Source organism: Eptatretus burgeri, chromosome 6, assembly GCF_056783735.1.
Source record: "Eptatretus burgeri isolate ZD-2024b chromosome 6, Ebu_testis_v1, whole genome shotgun sequence".
Taxonomy (NCBI): Eukaryota; Metazoa; Chordata; class Myxini; order Myxiniformes; family Myxinidae; genus Eptatretus; species Eptatretus burgeri.
The window spans coordinates 92,109,492-92,133,491 of record NC_140966.1 but is presented as its reverse complement, the minus strand read 5'-3'; the positions used below and the strand labels follow the sequence as shown (position 1 = coordinate 92,133,491).

Here is a 24,000-nt window from a genome sequence, read left to right as displayed (position 1 = left end):
GGAGGGAGTGCGGTGGTGCTGGCCACTTGGAAGGCGGGCTCGGACCTACCTACCTGTCTCCCTCCCACCTATCGCCTTTGCCTGTCACTGTCTATACCCACTCCCTTAATTTGTCAAACCCCAATTTAGCCCCAACTTATTTTTTTGTTGTTTTTATGTTTACTCCCCCACTATAAATCGTCCCCTAACCCCCTTTATCGTCCTTGTTCGGCTAACCTATCCTGTCACCTAACCTACTCCCAACCCCTACGTTCCCTTCCCGGAGGGGAATAAGGGAGAGCTAACGTCCTGTGTCGAGGCCCACCGAAGCCTCAGAATGGCCTCCCCAGAGTTCGGCGATCTAACCCAAAGTGGGTCCAGCGGCCCACAACGAGAGCGAGGGGATGGATGGTGCGGAGGGGTACATCTCCTAATCTACCCTATCCATTTAACAGTTAAACTACCCCGGGGCTTTCAACAAGCGCCTCTCGCTTAAACTATTGGTTCTAACAACCCAGATTCCCGTCGCCTGTGTTGGTGTCCTTACAATTTCGGGCCTCGCCCCCCAATTTTCGCTCCGTGCCCTCACACGGTCTCCTGGCTGGGACACGTGGCTCCCTTTGGCAGGCACGACCCTCTGCCGATTCTCCCGCTATGGCACCCCCGGGCACTACACTGCCTCCGAGCCTACCAGCTCCCTAACACCGGGGAGTGCCCCCGATGGCACCTCCCCTGAAACGCACACGTGGCAGGCCGGCCTCCCGGGCCCCTTTCCGAGGGTCACCCGTGCCCACAACACTGCCCACGCGGCTAATGGCGCCCCGGGCCCCCGCACCAAGCAGGCGCACCCGTGCCCACTACGCTATCCCGGCCCCCATGGGCCCTTGGCCTACCGCGGCCGACTAGCCTGGTGCCCGGGGTACCCACTCAGCGATACTCACCTTTCGCAGCCACGCTCCCAAGCCCGTCAACAGGGCTCCTGCACCCCTCCAAATGGGTCTCGAGCCTACTTTCCCACCAACAACAAAACGACCTCCATTTTTCAATTTGACTAACCCCTAACTCACTCTACACTGACCCCGGGGTCCCTTGGGCGGGAGTCACTCCTCCCCCCAATCACTCATCGCACCATGCATTCCCCATTTGCTCCACTCACACAGACCCGCTGGCCTCACTCATTCACCAAGCACATGCTTCCAATCCACTCACCAACAACTCTTCAACACACACACCGCTGAACTCTGCCATCCTTCTAACTACATCCCCTAACTAACTCGTGCTCCCACGTCATCCCTTAAACTATAGCACGTTCCTTTTTACACTACGTCGCTAAACTACATCCCCACTACGCATCCAAAGTCTGTCTCTGTCTCCTAATAATCCCATTTTATTTCCCAACCTAAATCTCGCTACAATCCCTCTAACTAATCCATTCCACGGACTCCATGAGGACTTACCCCATCCCCATGGAGTCGGTCTAGCTAAGCTAACCCTTCCCCCTAACTAGTTTCCATCCTGTGCCCAGGTAAGGGGGTCTTTCACCCCTTGCCCAGGAATCCTGTACACCCGAAAGTGAGGCTTGTTTTTTTTTTTTTTTTTTCCCATGCGCAGCACCTGCGCGGCAACTCAGAGCTCGCGCACTTTACACCTGGCCGTGACGTCATGCAGCTGCACGTGTTCCTCGTCCCTCCTTGGACGGGACCATCCGGCAGAGATACCCCTCCTGCCGAATTCCAACCCCACGTGCAGCCATGGCGTCACCGTGCGCATAAAAAAAAACACAAGCCACACGTCTCGAGGGGTTCCCCACGCGAACACATGTGCTTTGCCCGTTGGAGCTTAACACACACGATCGCGTGGAGAACCCGTCCGGTCCAAATCCATTTACCTGCCTAAACTTTGTCCGTCCGCGGGATCGGCAAATCCACCGCGTGCGTTTCCGGATCGGGACTTCACTCTCGCAAGCGAGCACGTGGTGGTCTCGTGCGTTGCACAGCACGAACCTCGTGCTCGCGGCTGGGTGAACCCGGCACGGTCCCCGAAACAACTACAGCCGCTACTCGGCTTTCTCTCCTCTGTCGCCGTCGTCGTCTCCATTCTACCCACGCACACCTGCGTGTTACGACGCACACAGTCCACACCATCACATTCACACCGAGAGATGCGGCTGCGTGCTCCCGCATGCCAACCGACATCTCCCTCACATACCGCTCTCTCACACACACGGTCTCCCTTGCACACAGCGACCTTGCACACGGCCGTTCACTCACGCGTGCCTCACTACTCTCACACCATGCCTCATCCACACACGCGGGGGCACTCACCCGCGGTACCTCACTCATACACACGGCGACACTCACACACGCGGTCTCTTCCACACACGGTGCCTCACCCACACACGCGGGGGCACTAACCCGCGGTGCCTCACTCACACTCCGTGCCTCATCCACACACGGCGTGCTGGGAAGCACGTACTCCGGCACCATCGCCACCACACCACTCACACGTGGTGCCTCACTCATACTGGCCGTTTCACTCACACACACGGCCTCACTCACACACGGTGCCTCATCCAAACACGGCGTGCTGGGAAGCACGCACTCCAGCACCATCGCCACCACACCACTCACACAAGGGGTCGCTTCCACACACGGGGACGCACTCACGCCTTGCACCACACACACAGGGACAACTACACTGGGGATTCGTGTCCCCACAAGGGTCTCCGGGGCCTCTATACCCCCCAAGCTCTCCGTGCACCCGTCCACAGCACTCGTCCCCTCAACCTCGCAAAACACGACCGAACTCACCTGGTCGTGACTCGCCTCAAGGGGGCATACTCCCTCCCCTCGTTCCTGGAGGAGGCCATCCCGCTGCTCGCACCGGGTCCCTACACGCTCCGCGAGCTCACCCCCATTATCCTCCACTACCTCCGTGTGTGTGTGTGCGTCACTTACCCCATCTTCATCGTGTAGTCTTCCCTCTATTTTTTCTGTCTCCCGTGTCTCTGCCAACTCTTCACCCTTTACCTCCCTTGTCTCAACTATTATTTCCGTTGTCGTCACCTCGTGTCTCGTCTCACACGTTTTGGTCTCCCCATTTAATTTTTCCCTTTCGGTCATCGTCACGACCCTCGCCCAACACGTTCCACGAATTATTTTTTCACCCGCCTCCACCGCGGGCCTGTCAGCCGTTGCACCCCCACCCAGCTCGTTTGCTCCCACACGTGGAGTCGCCATTCCCAGCTCCCTGGTCACGGCCTTCATGCCCGCCTGCAGGCATCGGCCCATGTTCTGCGTCTCACCCCGTAGTTCTTTCATTTCTTCCCTCATTTGCTGTGTATTCGCATCCATCGTCGTTTTCACTTCATTTGTATTTGTATCCATCTTTTCGTTCATTTGTTCGTTCATGCCTTTCATTTCGTTTTTCATATTCGCTTCCATCTTCGTTTTTACTTCGTCCATTTGCTTGTTCATGTTCGCAATCATCTTCGCTGTCGTTTCCGCATACATTTTTGCCAGCATGGTGTATAGCTGGGTCATGTCGGGTGCGCTTGGGTGAGCCGTTTCGGCAGGGGTCGGGGAAGGGTTTTGGTGGAGAGGGGGGGGGGAGGTGTCATACACCGCGGCCGCTGCCGCACCCACCTCAGGTTCTGGGTTCAGTTGGGCGAGTCCGTGTTCCTGCACAATCAACATTTCCTGCTCGGGGATTCCATCCTGGACCATGGATTCTACATTACTACACATATACATTTCTAATACCCCCGGCTCCCGCTCGCCTTGAGACGCCATCTTGCTTCTCGTGAAGGGTTAATTTAAATCGCTCGTAATTTGGAGGGAATCGGGGGTCGCTTCTCTCACCCCTGGACCGATTCCCGTGAATTTAGCCGGAGACAGGAGAGCCCGTTTTCCTGTTCTCCGATACCAGTGCCGCGAGGAGGGCGATGAATTTGTATCGCACGACCTGACACCAGTGTTGCGGTTTTCGCGCCCGCCGGCGTGCGAACGGCCACGTAACTCGAATCGCGGCACGTCGCCCACCGGACGGACAATCCAGTCGTGACCCTCTCGGACTAACGCCGGGAACCAGTCACGGGTGGACCTTTCGGTCTCACCGCGATCGAGCCAATCAGCCCCCGCGTGGGATAGGGTTGCTCGCCAAATTCGAACTACCTAAGTACCCACGCGGAGGGTAGACCGGGCGATCGCACCTCGCCGCAGGTCGACTTCGGACACGGGCCACTTAAGCGACCCGTTCCGTACTATCAGAATAACCGAGCGGTGTTATCGTCGACCTCGACGGTTCGATTAATTATCGGGCGTATTCAGCCCACTACCAACCCTTTACGTGAAGCAAGATGGGGATTCAAAGAAAGAAATGACGAAGCGAAGCGGGAGAACAGTTCAACAATAAAGCACATTTATTCGCGGCACACGGGAAGCACACAAATACAATTCCACCAAATGCACACAAAAAAGAGAAAACACAATTCCATTTACACAAAAAGCAAACATAAAAGTGAAAACACAGTGCAGAGCTAATACCGACTACCGAGCACACGGCAACACTTATACAATTCTACTTCACAGACGGCGCCGACAACACATACCCAAAACCAAGGAAAAGAAATCCCCCAAGAATGGGGCAGGCCTGAGGCCGAGACCGGGTCGGGCCTACCCGTCTGGTGATGAGACGCGGAGCGGCGATGGCCCCGCAACCCGCGGGCCTCGTGGACAGTGCCTGGCAGGGGGTGGGAACGGGGCCCCCTTGGTCGCACTATCTCAGCGCGGGGGGAAACAGGAGGGGGTTGCTGATGCTCGGGGTATAGAGGATCTTTATTATGTGCGACGAGCGTCTCCACCTCGGCCAGGTCGCGCTGTCGGCCTCCCTCGGGTGCAGCTTCCTGCACGACGCGAGCACCCCCTCGTCTGGCGTCGCCGCCTTTCCACAGCTCCGTCCCCTCCGTTCCGACTCCAACGCACACGACGAGCAGCTCCACCGCCCGCGAAGTCTTGACCCTCTGCTTCCGACTCTCCTCTTCTTGACTCTCCGACCCGTTCTTGTTTGCGACTCTCCGACCCCGTTCTGCTGACTCTCCGACCGACTCTGACTGACGAACACGGTCCTTTTATCCCCCCGTAACTTCGCCTTTGACCCCCTCCCTTTGACCTTTCACCTCGCTCCCCATTGGCCCGAGAAAAAGTGGGCGTGAAGGCTTTTTGATCCACAAATTTGCATATATCGATCGCCCTGGGGCGGGGCCACCCGCCCCTCGCTCACCGATTGGACGGCAAAAAGTGGGCGTGTGTCGTTTTTGATCCGTTTTTGAAGCAGAAAATCCGTGGTTTTGTACACGCTGTTCGACGCGCGTTCTGCACGAGTCCAGCATCGGTGCCCATGAGTGGCGCGAGATGACGGTGATGCGATGGTGGCGAGTTGTGACGGTAAAGGTCGTGGCGGTTGTGGTGAAGCGGCGTTGTGGTTGGTGGTTGTTGTTGTGGTTGTGATCATGGCGGTTGGTCCAAAATAAAGATAGTGAAAGAAAAACGGCTATCCTGAAGAGTCGCAGCACGTATAAATGACATGTATTCCCACTAGACAACGGGTTTGGGCCTAACTACACATGCACTTACCGAGATACCTCACCTAAGGGACCTGAATGGTGGTTTGCGAATCTGGTAACCACAACAATATATATATATATATATATATATATATATATATATATATATATATATATATATATATATATATATATATATATATATATATATATATATATATATATATATATATATATATATATATATATATATATATATATATATATATATATATATATATATATATATATATATACATCTACATGTGCAACTGAACATGTTATCTTTACTCTTTAACTCTTCACAACACACCTTTAGAGCCATGAGTTTATGGCTTCTTCAGAGGGTAACCAAATGAGTTATTTTAGCAACTTCTTGAAAGAAGTTCCAAATGCAATCCAGATTGTTTAGTTAGATAGCTCCATATTTTGGTCTTTATCTTTTCCAAGTGTCACCTGGCACAGTCGTCCTCACATGACATTGTCACCATGTCGCCAACATCTAAATATATAAAAACGAAAAGCTGTGTGACTATATGTCTAATAATTATGTACTGTTTGAACATCGGTTGAAGACAGCACATACGTCTATTAATTATGTACTATTGTATTGTAAGTTTCGATGATTTGGACTATGAAACCCCTTTGACCTTTGAAGACCCTTTAATACCCATAAGGACCCACAAGAGCCTGAGGACCCAAAATACCCAAAAGACCCCAATGACTCAGATGGCCCAAAAGTCCCTGAAGACCAAAAAGTCACCAAGGACCCAAAAGACCTAAAATACCCCAAAGACACTGAATACTTAAAAGGCCCCGAGGTCCCTAAAGTCCTTCAAGACCCTGATGACCCAGATGACCCAAAAGTCCCTGAGAACCAAAAGTCACCAAGGACCCAAAAGACACAAAATATCCCAAATACCCAAAAGTCTCTGAGGACCAAAAAGACCCCCAAGACTCTTGAGACCCCTTAGACCTTAACACCATTTAGATCCCTTACATCCTACAGACAGATTTGACAGCTTAGACCATTGACCATTTGGACCACCTGGACCTTTTTCGAATTAAATTTCAAATATATGTGACATCACCAATATTACAAATAAATTTGAACAGAATAAATGTTTGCATGATGATTTATGTACATCATGACAACACAGCAAATCTGTGATGTCAATCTCTGCAATGACTTGTGGAGAGGCCAGCGTAGCAAGCCGATCCATGTTGGTTAATAATAAAACAATGCTTTATCTGTCAATTAAATGTTCTTCCACATAAGGACACTAGATTATGTTATTTAAACAAACTGATTGTTACATATCACATTTCTACCGATCACAATAAACCAAGAGTTGTATTTTTTTTTTTTTGTATACCTTGGTCGAGGCTCGTATGAGAGCTAACACACAACTCACAGCAAGGAGGCATGAGACAAGAGGGGCGGGAGTGGAAGGGACAAAACAGTGGGGAACAGACACATTAGGTGAACATTAGGTGAAATGTTTGGGTATTAAAATAAAACAAACATATTTAATAGCAATCTTTCTCATTTTTCAACAGCAAGCAAAATATCAATAAGCAGTAAGGGAGAATTTATACAATTTTGCCATTCGTGTAACAATTAGTTCTGCAGTAATCACTGCAAAAGCCTTGATGGTGTCGTTTTGTTTTACTGATGATGCATTGTCATCATGTTCATGAACATCTATCATAGAAGTACTACAGTGCTTTGATTAGTGTAAATGTGTGCATGCCCCACATTGTGGAAAGGTGTAATTTGGAAGACTCTACTTTGCTTATCTTGATGTGTTTCTCGGTATTGACTAATTGTGTATAACAGGAGGACAGAGCAAATCTGTAGTTCATTTGAACGTGGAGAGGGTCAGTTGCTGCAGGATGAACTCTTGGCTTACGACAAGGAAAACCAACACACAAGCTACCCCACTGGTAAGATATTGGTGTTACTTAACAATCTCAAATAACATTTGAAAGCTCAGTTATAAATAAAAGATATCTTTCAAATTCAATGGCATTAGTTAATTTGAGTGAATTGCAGCAGAGATGTTGATGGTAATTACCAATATAATTGTGAAGTCTTTCAATAATCTACACTACTCTGGACACCCCGCCTCCCTACCCCAAAGCCTTCTGGCTGGACATGTTCCTTAAACGGAGAGAATCTCTACTCATCAACAATGGTGGTCTCAACCTGGCAACTACTGGTTCACAGCTTGTGTGTGCGACAAACCTGATTGTCTCGTTCGCTCGATTTCATCGCTCTCTCAAGGCTGGTCTACTTACCCCAGCAAACAGTCATGGCCTGGCTCATAGACATGGCACCGGTTTTGTGTGAGTGTTTCTAATGCTATTCATGCTGCCTTTGATTGTTTTTTTTAGAAATTATGACTGATGAAACCTTCACAACCTGTTTCTCAATACAAAGGATATGTTACCACAAGTTTAGATTGAGCTAATTATAGTACAGAAAGACATTCACCTTCAAAAGTCTTTCAATTGCTCACACCACAATTGCATTGACAGGTCGGGGATTTATCCAAAATCAGTTCTGATGTGCATGTCTCAACTCGATCGTTTGTTTGGTACAAGCCGCATACCTCAGGAATCGCAGGACGAGCTCCAGACCAAACTTGGCACCCACCATTTTGTTGTGCTTCATCAAGGATACATATACATCTGCAATCTGCTTGATGATTCAGGGTACATTTTACCTGCAAGCACCATCATGGTAAGGAAAAGGGTCTTCACTAATTTGCACAAGCTTTCACACTACACCTGTACTAGTTAAGCCTCCTGCTGTGGTATAGCGGAATGCTTATTGCTGTTGGAGGGTTTGTTTCTGCAATTAGTGGCCAAAATTTTTAATGGTACTACAGAGTTTCTTAGACCCCAAGGAGTACTAAACCACCATTGAGAAAATCATTATTGCAATTTTATTTTTTCTTCCTACACTCTCCCAACTCTCAATTTCTCAACTGAATCCATTTCTGAGTTGTATCTCTGAGCCAGCAGGGACATTTGAAATGAAATCTTGTGTCAATGCAAATAGAAAGTATGTCGGGTTGACTTTTTTGACCTGGACCTAATTTTTAAGATCATGATCTAATAGATATTTTCACATTTTTTTTACGATAACCTGACTGACGTTTGTCTGATTGGAACAAAATTGCCCTCACGAGATAGCCAGGAGCAAGTCGCATTTGCACTTATTTAACATCATACCACTCTGGTTTGACGGTTCAGATCAAATGGCAGTGTTTACACTTTTTCAATACACTTTTTGTACTGTTCAAAAAAATACACTTTTTGTCATCGCTCAATACAGCTCATGCTGAATTTTAAAGAACGTTTAGCCTTCCAAGATGTTCTTGCATCATAATAGTGGACCTGCACTGAAGTTGCGCACCAAATATTTGTTTTGAGGCCTTGACCTCAAAACTTTTCAAAACTTTCAAAAAAAAAACAAAAAAAACTTTTTGACCTCAAAAAAAAAATAAAAATTTTCGAGATTGTTATGTAATTAACAAAAACCACCTTTTTGATCATAACTTGAATAATTTCCCTGTAATTTTCATGATGTTGAGGTTTATGAATAGTCGAGCATCAAAGCCCATCAACAATTGATGGGTTGGAATTATTTTGTTTGAAATATTCAAAGAAACTGGAAGATGTAATGTTTTGTAGCAGGAAGTGCATTATTTTAAAGCAAGTCATGTACAAATGCATTCCTATTTTCTTTATCCTCTTTGACGTACAGCATCCTGAGCATGCCAAATTCTGAAGCTTTCGCCGAGTGTCAGGTGAGCTTCTATCTCCGTTATTTACGAGACATCATCCAGACGTAAATTAACAACCTTTTTACTCTGCGCACATTGCACATCATGTGCAGCGAATTTCATCTCCCTGTGCCTTGTATTTATTGTTGTTTTTTAAAAGGCTTCTGTACACCACTCTTCAGGCCGGTTTGCAAGTCACCATCTACAATTTCAAGAGAGATGTAATTGCTTTTTTGTGAAAAATGTTTTTTTGTTTTTTTTTAATCCTGAAAAGTAGACCATAGTAAATGAATTAAGAGTACCAGCCTGATATGAGGTAAGGGGACAAGCTACAGTGGTATCCATCGTTCAAGAAAGGAAAGATAAATAATCCTGTCAGCTTGACTTCTGTGATATGCAAATGCAAGGTAATAGAGAAGCTCATAAGGAAGGGCTTGATTCAGCACCAATAAGGGAATGACTGACTAAGCAAAGATAAGCATGGCTTCCGAAGTGGGTGATCTTGTACAACACAATTACTGGAAGTTTTTTGAGCAGTGGACCAGAGATCGAGATGATGATCTCGAAGAATACTTAATTCCTCTTGTCCAGTTGAACCATTTATTTAATACATATGCATATGGAGAATCAGAGAAGATCCGACAACACAAGCAAGACGTGTCTGCAGATGTCCTCCTGCAGTTGGGTTACTTTGTGGCAGGATTTGCACTCCGGCCACCCTAAAACCCTTCTTTTCTCAAAACATTACAAAAGCATAAAAAAATCTGAAAATCCACTCTATGAGAGTACCTCTTGTGCAGCTTCCCATTGGAGGGCTGCTCACCGGATGACGGGATTGGGGCAAGCCCTTCGGGACCCCCAATATTTGATGATAGGAGAGAAACCATGGGGTAACATTACTGGGTCAGATTGGGGGAGAGTGTGTCAGAGTGGTGCTGAGGTGTCATCCACCAGACGGCGGTCTCCTTGGTATAACCTGAGGTGGTCTCTTCGGGTGGTTGCCTGGAATGTCCTATCCTGAAGAGAGGATGACCACCTGTCTGTTATAATCTGAGCTCAAGAGTTTGGACATCAGTATTGCAGCACTCTCTGAGGTTTGGAGACCGGATTGCGGCAAGATCAAGGTGGGTGGTTACACCTACCATTGGTCTGGTCGCTCTTGATGGTTACCATGTCCAATGAGTTGCTGTCGATGTGTCCAATAAGCTGACCCCAATGATAATTGAGGTAACCCCGGTCAACAAGCATATGATGAGGCTGAGGATTTGTCACTTCTTGGGTGTCATTTCCGTGGTCTCTCTATGTGCTCTGACTGAAGCGAGTGATCTCACCATGAATGACACTTTTTATGCCACGGTCAAGTCTGTGGTTGATCAGTGCCCCAGGTGAGATACTCTTCCAGTCTTCGGGGATTTCAATGTATTGACTGGATATCATAGGCTTGGTTATGAGACATGTGTTGGTCCTCATGGGTCTTGAACTGTGAACTAGAATAGCACTAAGTTCCTTGACTTTGCAAGAAGTCATGGACTTAGGGTGGCTGGTTCATGGTTTCAGTGCCCACAAGCTCATTGCTGGACTTGTTATTCCAACACTGGCGGTGTGGGAAAGGAGATTGACCATGTACTCGTTGATGTTCACTGGAGGATGTTCAGAAGTGCAGAGTCGACCGGAGTGCTCATTTCCTCAATACTGACCACCGGCTTGTTGTAGCAACTCTTAAGTTGCAGCTTAAGTCCAGGAGAATGGTACCATACCAGCCGAGGCTGGATGTTGACAAGCTCAAGGATGAGAGGGTAGCTGAGGAGTTTGCAAACAGGCTGAGTGGAGATTTGGGGGGTGTGGATACTTTGGGGGATCCTGAAGAGTTGTTGAGTGCCTTCAAGACCACTGTCCTTGATGTGGCTGGGAGATGTCTTGGAGGGCGAAGAAGAATTTTGTCTCTCCAGGGACACAGTATAGCATTGCTCAGAGTCGCAAGGCCAGGCTGAATGGCAGAGCTGAGCTGATCAGGGAGCTGAGGCGTAAAACTGCACTTGCACTGAGGGTGGACAAGGTGGCCTATGTGCGTGGAATCTGTGAAGGGGTAGTACATCACCTGTGGTCAAGTGATTGTTGTCCTGCTTACAGGGGAATTTGCACATTGCATTCATCCAAGCCCATCCCTTGGTTTACTGTAGTTGGAGCAGAGCGTGGTGGGCTCTTGAGAGAGGAGTCCAAAATGAAGGCCTGCTGGGTTAGTATGAGTGGCGGTCCCATGCTGATCCACCAGCTCTCGAGTTGGATGTCAGGGGTGTTACAATCCCTATTGCTGACCCTCCAATAAACTGTGGTCCACCTTTGTTTGTGGAAACACAGGCTGTGCTGAACCAGTTGAAATGGGGGTAAAGCCTCTGGGATCTGAGACATCCATGCTGAACTTCTCAAGGGTGGTGGAAATGCTGCAATCATGTCATTGCATGTAGTTCTGTGCTCTGCCTGGCACACAGGCATCATCCCAACTGACTGGAGAGGGGCCTTGTTGTCCTATTCTGGAAAGATAAGGGTGATCGCCAAGACTGCAACAACTTCTGAGTGGTGATGCTGTTCTCAGTGCCGGGCAAGGTCTTTACTTGGATAATTCTTGATAGGGTTCGCCACCATCTGCTTGAGCACAAGCGTCCAGAGCAGTCAGGCTTTACACCAAAGAGGTCAACGATTGACCATATCCTTGCTCTTTGGGTCCTCACCGAATGCAGACAAGAGTTTTGGCAGGGGCTGCTTGCAGCCTATGTTGATTTCTGTAAACCATTTGATTCAATGAATCGGGAATCTTGGTCTTCGTGGGGTGCCGCCAAAACTGATCGATCTGATGTCTGAACTACACTCTGGTGCTGAGTGATGTGAGATGTGGTGATACCATTTCTGACTTATTTGCAGTTGTTACTGGAGTTTGTCAGGCAGTGTACTGGCCCCCACACTTTTCCGCTCCTGTATGGACTGGATTCTGGGTAGGATGTCGGAGAGATCAAGCTGCGGTGCATCGTTTGGGAATGCCAAGATCTCTGACCTTGATTTCGCAGATGATGCTGTCATCTTTGCGGAGACTCCAGATATACTTTGGGGGCCCTCGAGGTGCTGAATGAGGAGTCGGAGCCACTGCGATTACGGGTTTCCTGGGTCAAAACTCGAATCCAGGCTTTCAATGACATATTGAATGCTGCTATCCTGTTGATACCTGCTTTTGATGAGGATGTTGAGGTCACGGAGAGATTCACTTACCTTGGCAGTGATATTCATGTCTCTGCTGGATGTGGGCCAGAGGTCAACAGACGTCTGGGTCAGGCCTGGGGAGTCATGGATTCACTGGAGCATGGGGTGTGGCGCTGCTGCTACCTGTGTGGGAGGACGAAAGTCTGAGTCTTCATGTCCTTGGCACTTCCAGTCTTGCTCTACAGATGTGAGACTTTGACACTTACCAGGGATCTGAGACTTAGACTTAATTCTTTGTTACCAGGTCTCTTTGGAGAAGGCTTGGATATCACTGGTCAGACTTTGTTTCCAATGAGTGGTTTCTGAGAGAGACTCAAATGAGATTTGTAACCTGTATAGTCCGTTAGCATCAGCTGTGGCTGCATGGACATGTGGCTCATTTTCCTGACCCTGATCCTGCTCATCAGATTCTCTCAGTGAGGGAGCCTCATGAGTGAGGAGGCCAATGGGCTGACCACAGGCCTCATCATTGCAGCAAGTTGATCAGCATCTCAAGGAGAAGGGGATGGCCAGACGGAGGCCCCTTGCGTACTGTCGGAAAATGGACGCAGTGGCCCGCTGCTCTGGCGCATGCTCCCACACCTGACCTGACCTGTAGCTGCTGATGCTGGGGTTTTGGGGTCTAGGGAAAAGATGACTCAGATCCTTTTTGCAGTGGCCATTCGAAGGTCCATTGAAATTCAAAGGGCTGGAGAAAAATTTACAATCTGAAGGTGATAAGAATTCAATCAGACATCTGGCCATTACCTAAAAACATTCCATTGAAGCTGGACTCCAGCTTCAATACATGTGGGAATCTTGGTCACGGAAGCCCTTCCAGCCAGACTTCCAGATGCCAATATGTTATTATTTATATATGAGAATGCCTTAATATTAATAAGCCAAATAGAATAATCGATAATTCTATTCAACTGTATAAAAAATAACAAAAGTTCAGTTGTTCAATGACTGGGAAAATGGGCTTCAACAAATCAAAGTGGAGAAGAGTGAAAATAATTTGAGAAGACTGTTTATTACCACTGTCCTTCAGTGCCAACGAAGCTGATGTAGCTGGAAGAGTGAACGCAAAAGTTGGTCTCACAAAGAGGATCGTCGCAGCATTGAAAGAAAATGGTCTGCTCAAACAATGTAACAAAATTGTTCACCCAATGCTCTAATACTGCAACCCTATATGGTATCTCATGTTCAAGAAGGCAAAAGATGTACTTGAAAAAGCCCAGCAGAGAGCGACAAAGTTATTACCCCATCACCATCATCTGGAATATCCTGAGAGACTGAAATTCCTGCAACTCATCACAATTGCTTACAGAAGTTCAGATGGCTGAACTACTCCAGATATTTAAGATCATACATGGCTGGAATTGATCACATTGAGGGCCAGATATTTTTCCAGAGGGATAAAATCTCATGAACTCGAGGATGTGATCAGAAAATAAGGAAGCAGCAGTGCAGAAGCATTACAAGACAAAATGATTTCTCACTAAGAACCATTTCTCACTAAGAACAGCTGGAACAGACGAAGCAGAGAAGCTGTTCAGGCTAGTGCAGTCAAGCAGTTAAAATCAGCTCTGTAAATACAGTGAAAGGACCACCCCCTGAAGTATATGTTATACAAACGAAGGACTGATGTCACGAGGGGCAAATAAGCAATACTTCAAGTCTCTACACCTAAGTAATTGAGTTCGTAGGCAGAGTCACACAAAAGACTGTAAAAACGGGATGTGCTGCTCCTTGCTTGATGTGCAGCAGTTAAATATGATTGAGCACAAAGGATAGTTGGGCACTTTGCACACGACCAGCAGATATTTGGGTGGATCCCACATGCAGACATAATAAATATAAACTTTCTATTGTATTTAAGAGGCAGAGTTTACACAAAATGGTTGCTTAGCAAAGCGAAGAGGTGAGTCTTCCTCAGCAGCATGAATGTATCTGTACTGGTCAGTGTATTTCACCATCACGGTGATGCAGAGAATGATGTATTGATTGTTTCTTTTGATGTTTTTGATAATTACTTTTGGAAATCTCCTCTTCATTTTGAGGATTTTTGAACATATGGGGCAAGCATGTGGCATGTGTTTGCATTGAACGAGTGATCATTTTTAGATTTCGTAAGTATATGGATCACTTCCGTCCTCTGTTTCTTTGTGTGTTGGTTTGTGTGTGTGCGTTTGTGTGTTTGTGCGTATGTTTTGTAGGCACGATAACTCGAGAACGGAAGAAGCTCCCAATGTCAAATTACACCACGTGATTCTGGAGGGTGATGTCTAGCGGTGATTAGATTTTGGTCAAAATCGGTCAAAGGTCAAGGTCACAGTGAGGTCAAACATAATTCTGTAAATTCATGCGGAGAAATGGAGTATTTTTGCTTCGGTCGACGTTACGAATTCGTTTTAACTTCAATTTTAATTTTGTCTTCGGTTTTTGCGATCGCTTAGGACGCTTAAAACTCGGTTTTCGAAATTCTGGTAAAAATCGGATGTTTTGGAGACATTTTAAGATTGTATAAAAAAAGATTTCACTCGCCACGTCACAGCTCATCACGTGGTGCAGCACGCTCGAGCAGAGGCGTCAGTGATCACATAAAGGTTTTCCGTGTGCACGCTGACGGTGTTTTCGATAAAGATGGTGTTTAAAAGTAATTTTTTTATCACAATGACGGTTATCGTCGCATGCCTGACTTGCTAAGCCGTCGGATTATGTAAAGATTGTTGGTGGATGGCCGAATATTACGGTTTGTGACTTTGATCAAATAATATTAAATAATTGCATGGAGAAATGGAGATTTTTGCTTCGGTCGACGTTACAATTTTTGATGGTTTGGTACAGAATCATCGTAGAAACTTCTGGTTTGCGTCGCTACCTTCTCGAGAGACAGCTTTTATTAGACAAGGTCAGAGGTCAAGTTGACGATTTCGTAAGTACCAGTCTATGACTGCTTGTTTGTGTGTTTGTTTGTTTGTTTGTAGGCACGATAACTCGAGAACGTAAGAAGCTACCAATGTCAAATTATACCACTTGATTCAGGAGTGTGATGGCTAGCGCTGATTAGATTTTGGTCAAAATCGGTCAAAGTCAAGGTCACAGTGAGGTCAAACATCCAAAACATGATAACTCGAGAACGGAAGAAGCTACCAATGTCAAGTTACACCACGTGATTCAGAAGTGTGATGGCTAGCGCTTTTTCGATTTTGGTCATAATCGGTCAAAGGTCAAGGTCACAGTGAGGTCAAACATCCAAAAAGAGTTATAACTCGAGAACGGAAGAAGCTTCCAATGTCAAATACTGCCACGTAATTCAGGAGGGTAATGGCCAGTGCTGATTAGATTTGGGTCAAAACCGGTCAAAGGTCAAGGTCAGAGTGAGGTCAAAAATTTGATTTTTGATGGTTTGGTACAGAATCATCGGAGAAACTTCTGGTTTGCATCACTACCTTCTCTCGAGACAGCTTTTATTCGACAAGGTCAGAGGTCAAGTTGACGATTTTGTAAGTACCAGTCTCTGACTGCTTGTGACTTAAGAAATCTATAGATGTCGTAAGTATATTGATCACTTCCGTCCTCTGTTTGTTACTTACGAAACCTAAAGATTTTGTAAGTATATTGATGACTTCTGTCATCTGTTTGTGTGTTTTTGTGTTTGTATATGTGTTTGTGTGTGTGTGTTTGTTTGTTTGTAGGCACGATAACTCGAGAACGGAAGATGCTGCTAATGTCAAATTACATCACGTGAATCAGGAGGGTGATGGTGAGCGCTGATTAGATTTTGCTCAAAATCGGTCAAAGGTCAAGGTCACAGTGAGGTCAAACATTCGATTTTTGATGATTTGGTATAGAATCATCATAGAAACTTCTGGTTTGTGTTGCTATCTTCTCTCAAGACAGCTTTTATTAGACAAGGTCAGAGGTCAAGTTGACGATTTCGTAAGTACCAGTCGATGACTGCTTGTTACTTCCGAAATCTAAAGATTTCGTAAGTATATTGATGACGTCTGTCCTCTGCATGTTTGCTTGTTTCTGTGTTTGTTACTTGCGAAATCTAAAGATTTCGTTAGTATATTGATGACTTCCGTTTGTTTGTTTGTTTGTTTGTTTGTTTGTAGGCACGATAACTCGAGAACGGAAGAAGCTACCAATGTCAAATTACACCAGGTGATTCAGGAGGGTGATGGCTAGTGCTGATTAGATTTTGGTCAAAATCGGTCAAAGGTCAAGGTCACAGTCAGGTCAAACATAATTCCGTAAATTCATGTGGAGAAATGGAGTATTTTTGCTTCGATCGACGTTACAAGTTCGTTTAAACTTCGATTTTAATTTTGTCTTCAGTTTTTGCGATCGCTTAGGACGCTTAAAACTCAGTTGTCGAAATTCTGGTAAAAATCGGATGTTTTGGAGACGTTTTAAGATTGCATAAAAAATATTTCACTTGACGCATCACAGGTCATCCCATGATGCAGTGCGCTTGAGCAGACGTGTCGTTGAGTTACGTTAAGGTATAATTGCGTGGAGAAATGGAGATTTTTGCTTCGGTCGACGTTACGATTTTTGATGGTTTGATACAGAATCATCGTAGAAACTTCTGGTTTGCTCGCTACCTTCTCCAGAGACAGCTTTTATAAGACAAGGTCAGAGGTCAAGTTGACAATTTCGTAAGTACCAGTCTATGACTGCTTGTTTGTGTGTTTGTGTGTTTATTTGTGTTTGTGTGTTTCTGTGTTTGTTTGTAGGCACGATAACTCGAGAACGGAGGAAGCTACCAATGTCAAAGTACACCACTTGATTCAGGAGGGTGATGGCTCGCGCTGATTATATTTTGGTCAAAATCGGTCAAAGGTCAAGGTCACAGTGAGGTCAAACATAATTCCGTAAATTCATGTGGAGAAATGGAGTATTTTTGCTTCGCTCGACGCTATGAGTTCATTTTAACTTCGATTTTAAATTTGTTTTCGGTTTTTGCGATCGCTTGGATGCTTAAAACTCGGTTGTCAAAATTCTTGTAAAAATCGGATGTTTTGAAGACGTTTTAAGATTGTATAAAAAAACAATTCACTCGCCGCGTTACAGCTCGTCACGTGGTGCAGCGTGCTCGAGCAGAGGCGTCGTTCATCACGTAAAGGTTTTCCTTGTGCGCGCTAACGGTGTTTTCGATAAAGATGGTGTTTAAAAGTCATTTTTTTTCTCCCAATAAAGGTTATCGTCGCATGCCTGACTCGCTAAGCCGTCGGATAATGTCAAGATTGTTGGTGGATGGCCGAATATTACGGTTTTGTGACTTTGATAAAATAATATTAAATAATTGCGTGGAGAAATTGAGATTTTTGCTTCGGTCGACGTTAAGATTTTTCATGGTTTGGTACAGAATCATCGTAGAAACTTCTGGTTTGCGTCGCTACCTTCTCTAGAGACAGCTTTTATTCGACAAGGTCAGAGGTCACATTGACGATTTCGTTAGTACCAGTCTATGACTGCCTGTTTATTCATTGGTTTTCCAGCAATGTGGATTGTGAATGCCTGTATTCAGAAAATATACATTGTTCTTAGCATCTTTTGAATGTTTGTTTTGACCAGGTTTCTTGATACTGCGTTTCACTTAGTGATGTTGTCTTTGTTGCACAGGCCAATCTTCATCATATTCTGTCAGACTCACAACCTCCAGCCCAGTTTCCTGTTGCCAGCCTTACTGCAGAGCGACGAGATATTTGGGCACGCTTGAGAAAGCAACTGCAGGCTCAAGGGCAGGAATCAGCCTTGTCACTCATTGAGTCGGCACTCTTTTGTCTCTGCCTGGATGACAAAAACCTCAAAGAAGACAGCAACCAAATGTTTTTTGGGAATGTGGGTGATCGTTGGTTTGACAAGTCTGCACAAATCATCGTGGGAAAGGACGGAGTTACGGGTATTCAAGTGGAGCATTCGTGGTGTAATGGAATGATCATAAAGTACATCATAGATATGATCACCAAGGTGTGTTGGGAGCAGGTTTGTGCAGGATCCACGATTAACATCTGTTGTTCTTTTGTTCATCCACTTTTCTCTTTTCTTTGTATTCTGCATACATCTGTAGAGACGACAAAGGGAATGTATTTATATTTGGTGTTCTGCCTGTACTTGCTCTGCCCATGTTGTTGTGATAACATAACAAAAGGACATTGAGAACCGACCAGCAGTGACGCATGGAAATTCTGTGATGAATCTGGAACCTGCAACCGATGTACAGCGATTGGAGTTTGACCTCGATAGCAGCCTGCAGACTGCTGTTGTGACAGCTGGACGCAATCTCCAAACAATTTCTGCTTCTACATCCTTCCACAGCTTTGAATTCCGCGATTATGGAGCCATTTTTCTCAAGGTGGGTTAAATCTCCAAATTCTGTTTTGGCCACAGAAATCGATTCAACACCATTATGCATGTGTATTTTTGAGTGTTGATGAATATTGCTTTGTTTTAAAGTTGTTTTTTTAATCGCTATTTAGTTTCATGGAAGAATAGCGACTATTTCTATTATTTCGACACAAATAAACGTGGTTAAAAGCGAAAAACACTCTGGTGGTTTTTTGTTTTGTTGTGTTGCGGCTTGTGGAGGAGCCAGAAGACTGAACAAAGTGGAAAGAGCAATTAGAGATTGCAGACCCTCGCCAGGACTTATTTTTTGTGGCAAATAAATGGAAGGTTGTACGAAATGAAAAGTCATTGATTGCTAATTAAAGGTCTAAATGGTCTCGCTGTAAAGGTCTGAAAGGTTGTAGATGTCGAAAGGTATACACACTGGCGTATTAAGCGGTGTGTGGGGAAGGTGGTCTACCCCGTGTGACATCCCCTAGGTGGGGGGGGGGAGGGTAATGCCATTGAGAGAGTTAAAATGCCAGTGCGACGATATATCGATGGTTTTAGTTGCAAGTGACATTATAATATATTATTATTTACCTCATAATAAAGACCGTGACTCGGAAGTAAAATCGTCGTTGTATCCTCGCACATAGAACCGAACATAAACACAGAGCAGGAACCTGAGCCATCTAAAGGCATGGGCACACTGGGCAGTTGCCCAAGGGCCCCACGATTCTAGGGGCCCCTTGCTGCCATATTGTTCGTGAGAGATCTCTTGGCAGAGTGGGTGATTACTCGTCCTCTTGCTGGAAAGGCCTGGGATTCAAATCCCTTTTCAAATCATGTTTATAATACAAATAATTCTTGCATAACTTGTTGCCATGAATCTTTTTGAGTCTCTGAAAACGTATCTTCAGGAAATTAGAGACAAATTTAGTGACGATGAACTGAAGGCCAAGAGTAGGTGTTCAGATTCGGATTATAGCGATGTGAAGAAATGGGAACGAAAGCAAAGTGTACGTCTTACTGGATATGATGGATCAGAAGAGATACTTCAAAACAAAAGTGAAAAGTTCAAGGTGGAAACATTCCTCCCTGATCTGGACTCTCTGAACGCTGACCTGACCAAACGTGCAGAAGTTTATTCATGGATTGGAAATCTATTTTCCTTCTTCAGTCAATTGAAAACAATTGGTTCTGATAAGCTAAACAAAAAGTGTGAACATCTGGCTAATGTGTATCACAAAGACCTTGATTATGGTGACCTTCTAAATGAATGCAAGCATCTCAAGCATGACATGGTTTTTGATGAAAATTGTAAGACTCTCCCAACGTTGCACAGAAAAATTATTTCGGACAACTTGAAATCTGTGTTTCCCAATGTTGAAATTGCACTCAGTGTGTTCATGTGCATGATGGTGACCAACTGTACAGGGGAACGTTCATTTTCAAGATTGAAACTTACACAGAATCCGCTTCGCAGCACAATGGGGCAGCAGTGTTTGAACTGGCTTTCACTCATGTGCATGGAAAATGACATTCTGAAGACCATTGATTTCAAGCCAATTATAAATCAATTATCTGCAAAGAAATTTCGCAAACGTTTGTGTTGATTAATAATAAATAATTCACACTGCACCATCTCCCTCTGGACGGTGTACCAATTAATTATCATTTACATGTTGAAAGGTTTGTGTTTTTCAAGGTTTATGTTATATTGTTCAAAAGTTTGTGTTGATTGATCCTCGCTTTAGAGCATGTTTTTTTATGTTTAAACATTGCTTTTGTTGAAAGTTCCAATAAAAGTATCGGCTTAATTTTATTGACCGTTTACATTTTTATTCCCCAATTTTAATTCCCAGTGCGTTGCTTAGCCCAGGGCCTACAATGCTGTTAAGATGGCCTCGCAGGAACACAGCATTACATTACAGGGAGGGGGGTGGTGGAAGTGGTGGTTAATGGTAGGAAGTGGGAGGAGGTATGAGGTGGCAGAGCTGATGATGTGCCTCGCATGGGTTCGTCGGTGAATGAAGCAGATGTTTACGGTTTGAAGTAGCTGCTGAGTGTCGACTGTTGACAGTTTATTTATTTCTCCCCAGGAGTCCTCATATATAAAGCACGATAGTACGATCCCAGAAATGTTTTTTTTTGGTCATCAGCTTTCTCCAACAATTAGAAGCAATCCTTCATCAGTTACCAGGGCATTACTCATTGTAGGTAAGGTCATAATTCGTTCTTTGGGTTGACATAAGTTTAAACTCATTTGCAGACACCATTAACGTCTCGGCCACGATAGCTCGACGAGCTTTATGGGTTAACCTTCTCATTCTGAAAAGTTAATTGCATTACTGTTCTGTATTCGCAGGCATTCTGAAAAGTTAATCTTCACCATTAAGTAGTAAATGGGCATGAAAAACATTGCCGGAGAAATGACATTGTGTAATCGTCAGTCTTTCCTTGACCCTGGATTTTCTCTTACCTTTTTGAAAATTCTTCCTGGTCATGTTTTCTCTGTGGTTGAAGATGTTTTTGTTATATGATGCCAATCAGTAATACCTGTTTTTTCATGTCCTGCATTATTGTTATTTCTAATGTGTTTACTCCAGGTACAGTACTATAATCCAACATGATATATGTTTTCTGTGTATTTAAATTTTTTTAAATTATTCATCCAGTGGCGGGGGGGGGGGGGTGGGGTTGCCAAAGTAGGGTCTGCCCGGGTGCCAAGTACAGTACTTTCAATACGCCCCTGGGTAGAAAGATCTAAATGGAGCAAAATTTTTGAAATGGGCGAAAGGGACTTGAAAGGTTGAAGTGGTCAAAAGGGGTGTGATTTAAATGAAGGGGCTGTAAATGATCAAAATTGGTGAAGGGGAACTAAAGTGTCTTGAAATGTCTGAAAAGGGTTTCAAGGTCAAAGGGTATTAAAATGTCTGAAAGGTGTGAAGGTTGAAAGGCATAAATGTCTAAAAGGGTATAAAGAGTCTATGGGTTATAAATCGTCTTTAGGGTCTTAAAGCATCATTGTGTTATTTAAGGGTCTTCATGGTCTAAAGGTTCATAAAGGGTCTCAGGGGTGTTAATGGGTCATAAGGGTTCCAAATAGTTTTAAGGAGTATTAGGGCTCTTAAGGGTCTTAAATAGTCTTGTGGTTTTATAGGGACTTATAGGGTTTTATAGTGTAAGGTGTATATCGATTTTTTTTTTTTTTGATTTTTTTTGGTATACCTTGTCGAGGCTCGTATGAGAGCTAACACACAACTCACAGCAAGGGGGCATGAGACAAGAGGGGCGGGAGTGGAAGGGACAAAACAGTGGGGAATAGACACATTAGGTGAACTGTGGAAGGGAGAGGGATGGGGATGGGACGGGGAACATGGCGAAGAGAAGATGGACATTACAAGGACATTCAGGCAGGAAAGCAGGGGAATTGAAGGAAGTGGGCTTGGGTGGATTATTGGGGGTAGAAAAGATCGAGGATTTGGATGGGGGAAGATAAGAGGTGGTGGTGAACAGCTGTTTTGAAAGCCTGGAGGGAAGAATGGGAAAGAATAGAGTGAGGAAGTTTATTCCAAAGGCGGGAAAAAAGAGGAATGAAAGAGTGAAGATGAGCAGTGATTCGTGATTTTGGTAGTTTTACCAGAAGGGGGTTTTTGGCGTACCTTGAGCGCCCTGTGGAAATGTGGTGGGGACAAATTGCAGAGAGAGCAGGGGGGGCAAGGCTGGAGAGGAGTCGGTAGAAGACAGAAAGACCACCGACCAACCTGCAGTGATTGTGAGAGGCCCAACGACTCAGCTTCATTGCGGGAGATGCCGATGATCTTAAATGCCCTGGTTTCGACAGCGTGAAGCCGAGAAAGGTGGGAGGCAGGAGCACCAGCCCAGAGGGGAGAGCAGTACTCCATCAGTCTACGGACATCCATCAGTCTGCTTTGTAAGTGGTCAGGAGCTCAAGAGGGCCGAGGAAGGACTTTGCACGACAGAGAATTCCCAGTCGGCGACTGGCTTTTGAGGCGAGGTTGGAAATGTGACTTTCCCAGGAGAAGTCATGGCAGATAGTGAGACCCAGAAGCTTGAAAGAAAAGACTTCTTCCAGAATATTGTTGAGAAAGTGGATGGGGGGGGGGGTTCTAAACGGTCCATTCGAAGAGACATAGTGAGGGTGTGAGATTTGTCTGGATTGAAAGACATGTTCCACGTGTTGGACCAGTTTGTGATTTTATCCAGATCTGCAGTGAGCGAAGAAGCTGCTGAAGTGAGAAGAAGAAGTGAGTGAAGAAGGAAGAGCAGCAGATATTGTCAGGAAAATTTGTCAAAATCAGATCCAGAAGAGATGGAGTATCATTGGTTGAGATCCGGGTCGGGAAGTTGACCGATTGAGTCAGTCTTCATGAGTCGCAGAAAGTTTTTGCTGAGGTGCCATGGCAGGTGAGAGAGGTACCCACACCTAGCCAACTGGCGTGATGACAATTGAAGTCACCACATAAGAGGAACAGGAGTTCTTAGGGTTCTAAAGGGTCTCAAGGTTATTAAAGGGTCTAACGGATCTATAGGGTCTTTGGGGTCATAAGGGTTTTAGTGGTCTTCAATGTTGAGAAGATCTAAAATGTCTTAAGTCGGAATGGACTTATATTGTCTGAGGATTCTCAAGGGTCTCAGGGTTCTTAAAAAGGTCTTAAGGGTCGAAAAGGTGATTTGAAAAATGGAGGGGTAGTATAATCCAGAGACAGAGCTATAAAGGCACCACCAGATGTTTTCCTTGCTCTCCTGAGAATGGACACACACACTTGTGGGCTTTCTTGAGTGATCTGAGATTGACTTCTGTTGGATTTGTCTTCCAGTCAGAGAAGGAATGTTGTTTGAAGGCAGCTGCTTCGTCACAGGATTAATTGTACTGCGGCAGGAGGAAGGGTGTTATAACTGAAGATGAGATAGGATTAATTTGTGCAAGAGAGAGAGAGGGATCAGGTGTCTGTGCATGATTTCTCAGTCGGACTTAACATCACATGCAACAGATAGGCGAACATTCCTGAAGTGAGATGGCAG

The 24,000-nt window shown here is 45.3% G+C and overlaps 1 protein-coding gene across 3 annotated transcripts in view; it reads left to right on the top strand.

Annotated features, from left to right (window-relative positions):
• Positions 1 to 24,000, top strand: part of LOC147025333 (carnitine O-palmitoyltransferase 2, mitochondrial-like) — a 90,286-nt gene that overhangs the window by 28,130 nt on the left and 38,156 nt on the right. For all 3 annotated transcript variants that reach the window (XM_085886223.1, XM_085886222.1, XM_085886224.1), the window contains 5 exons: positions 7,422 to 7,528; positions 7,726 to 7,930; positions 8,123 to 8,327; positions 18,244 to 18,591; positions 18,773 to 18,976. In XM_085886223.1, coding sequence (XP_085742349.1) covers positions 7,422 to 7,528; positions 7,726 to 7,930; positions 8,123 to 8,327; positions 18,244 to 18,591; positions 18,773 to 18,976 — 1,069 coding nt within the window. The remainder of the gene's footprint in view (positions 1 to 7,421; positions 7,529 to 7,725; positions 7,931 to 8,122; positions 8,328 to 18,243; positions 18,592 to 18,772; positions 18,977 to 24,000) is intronic.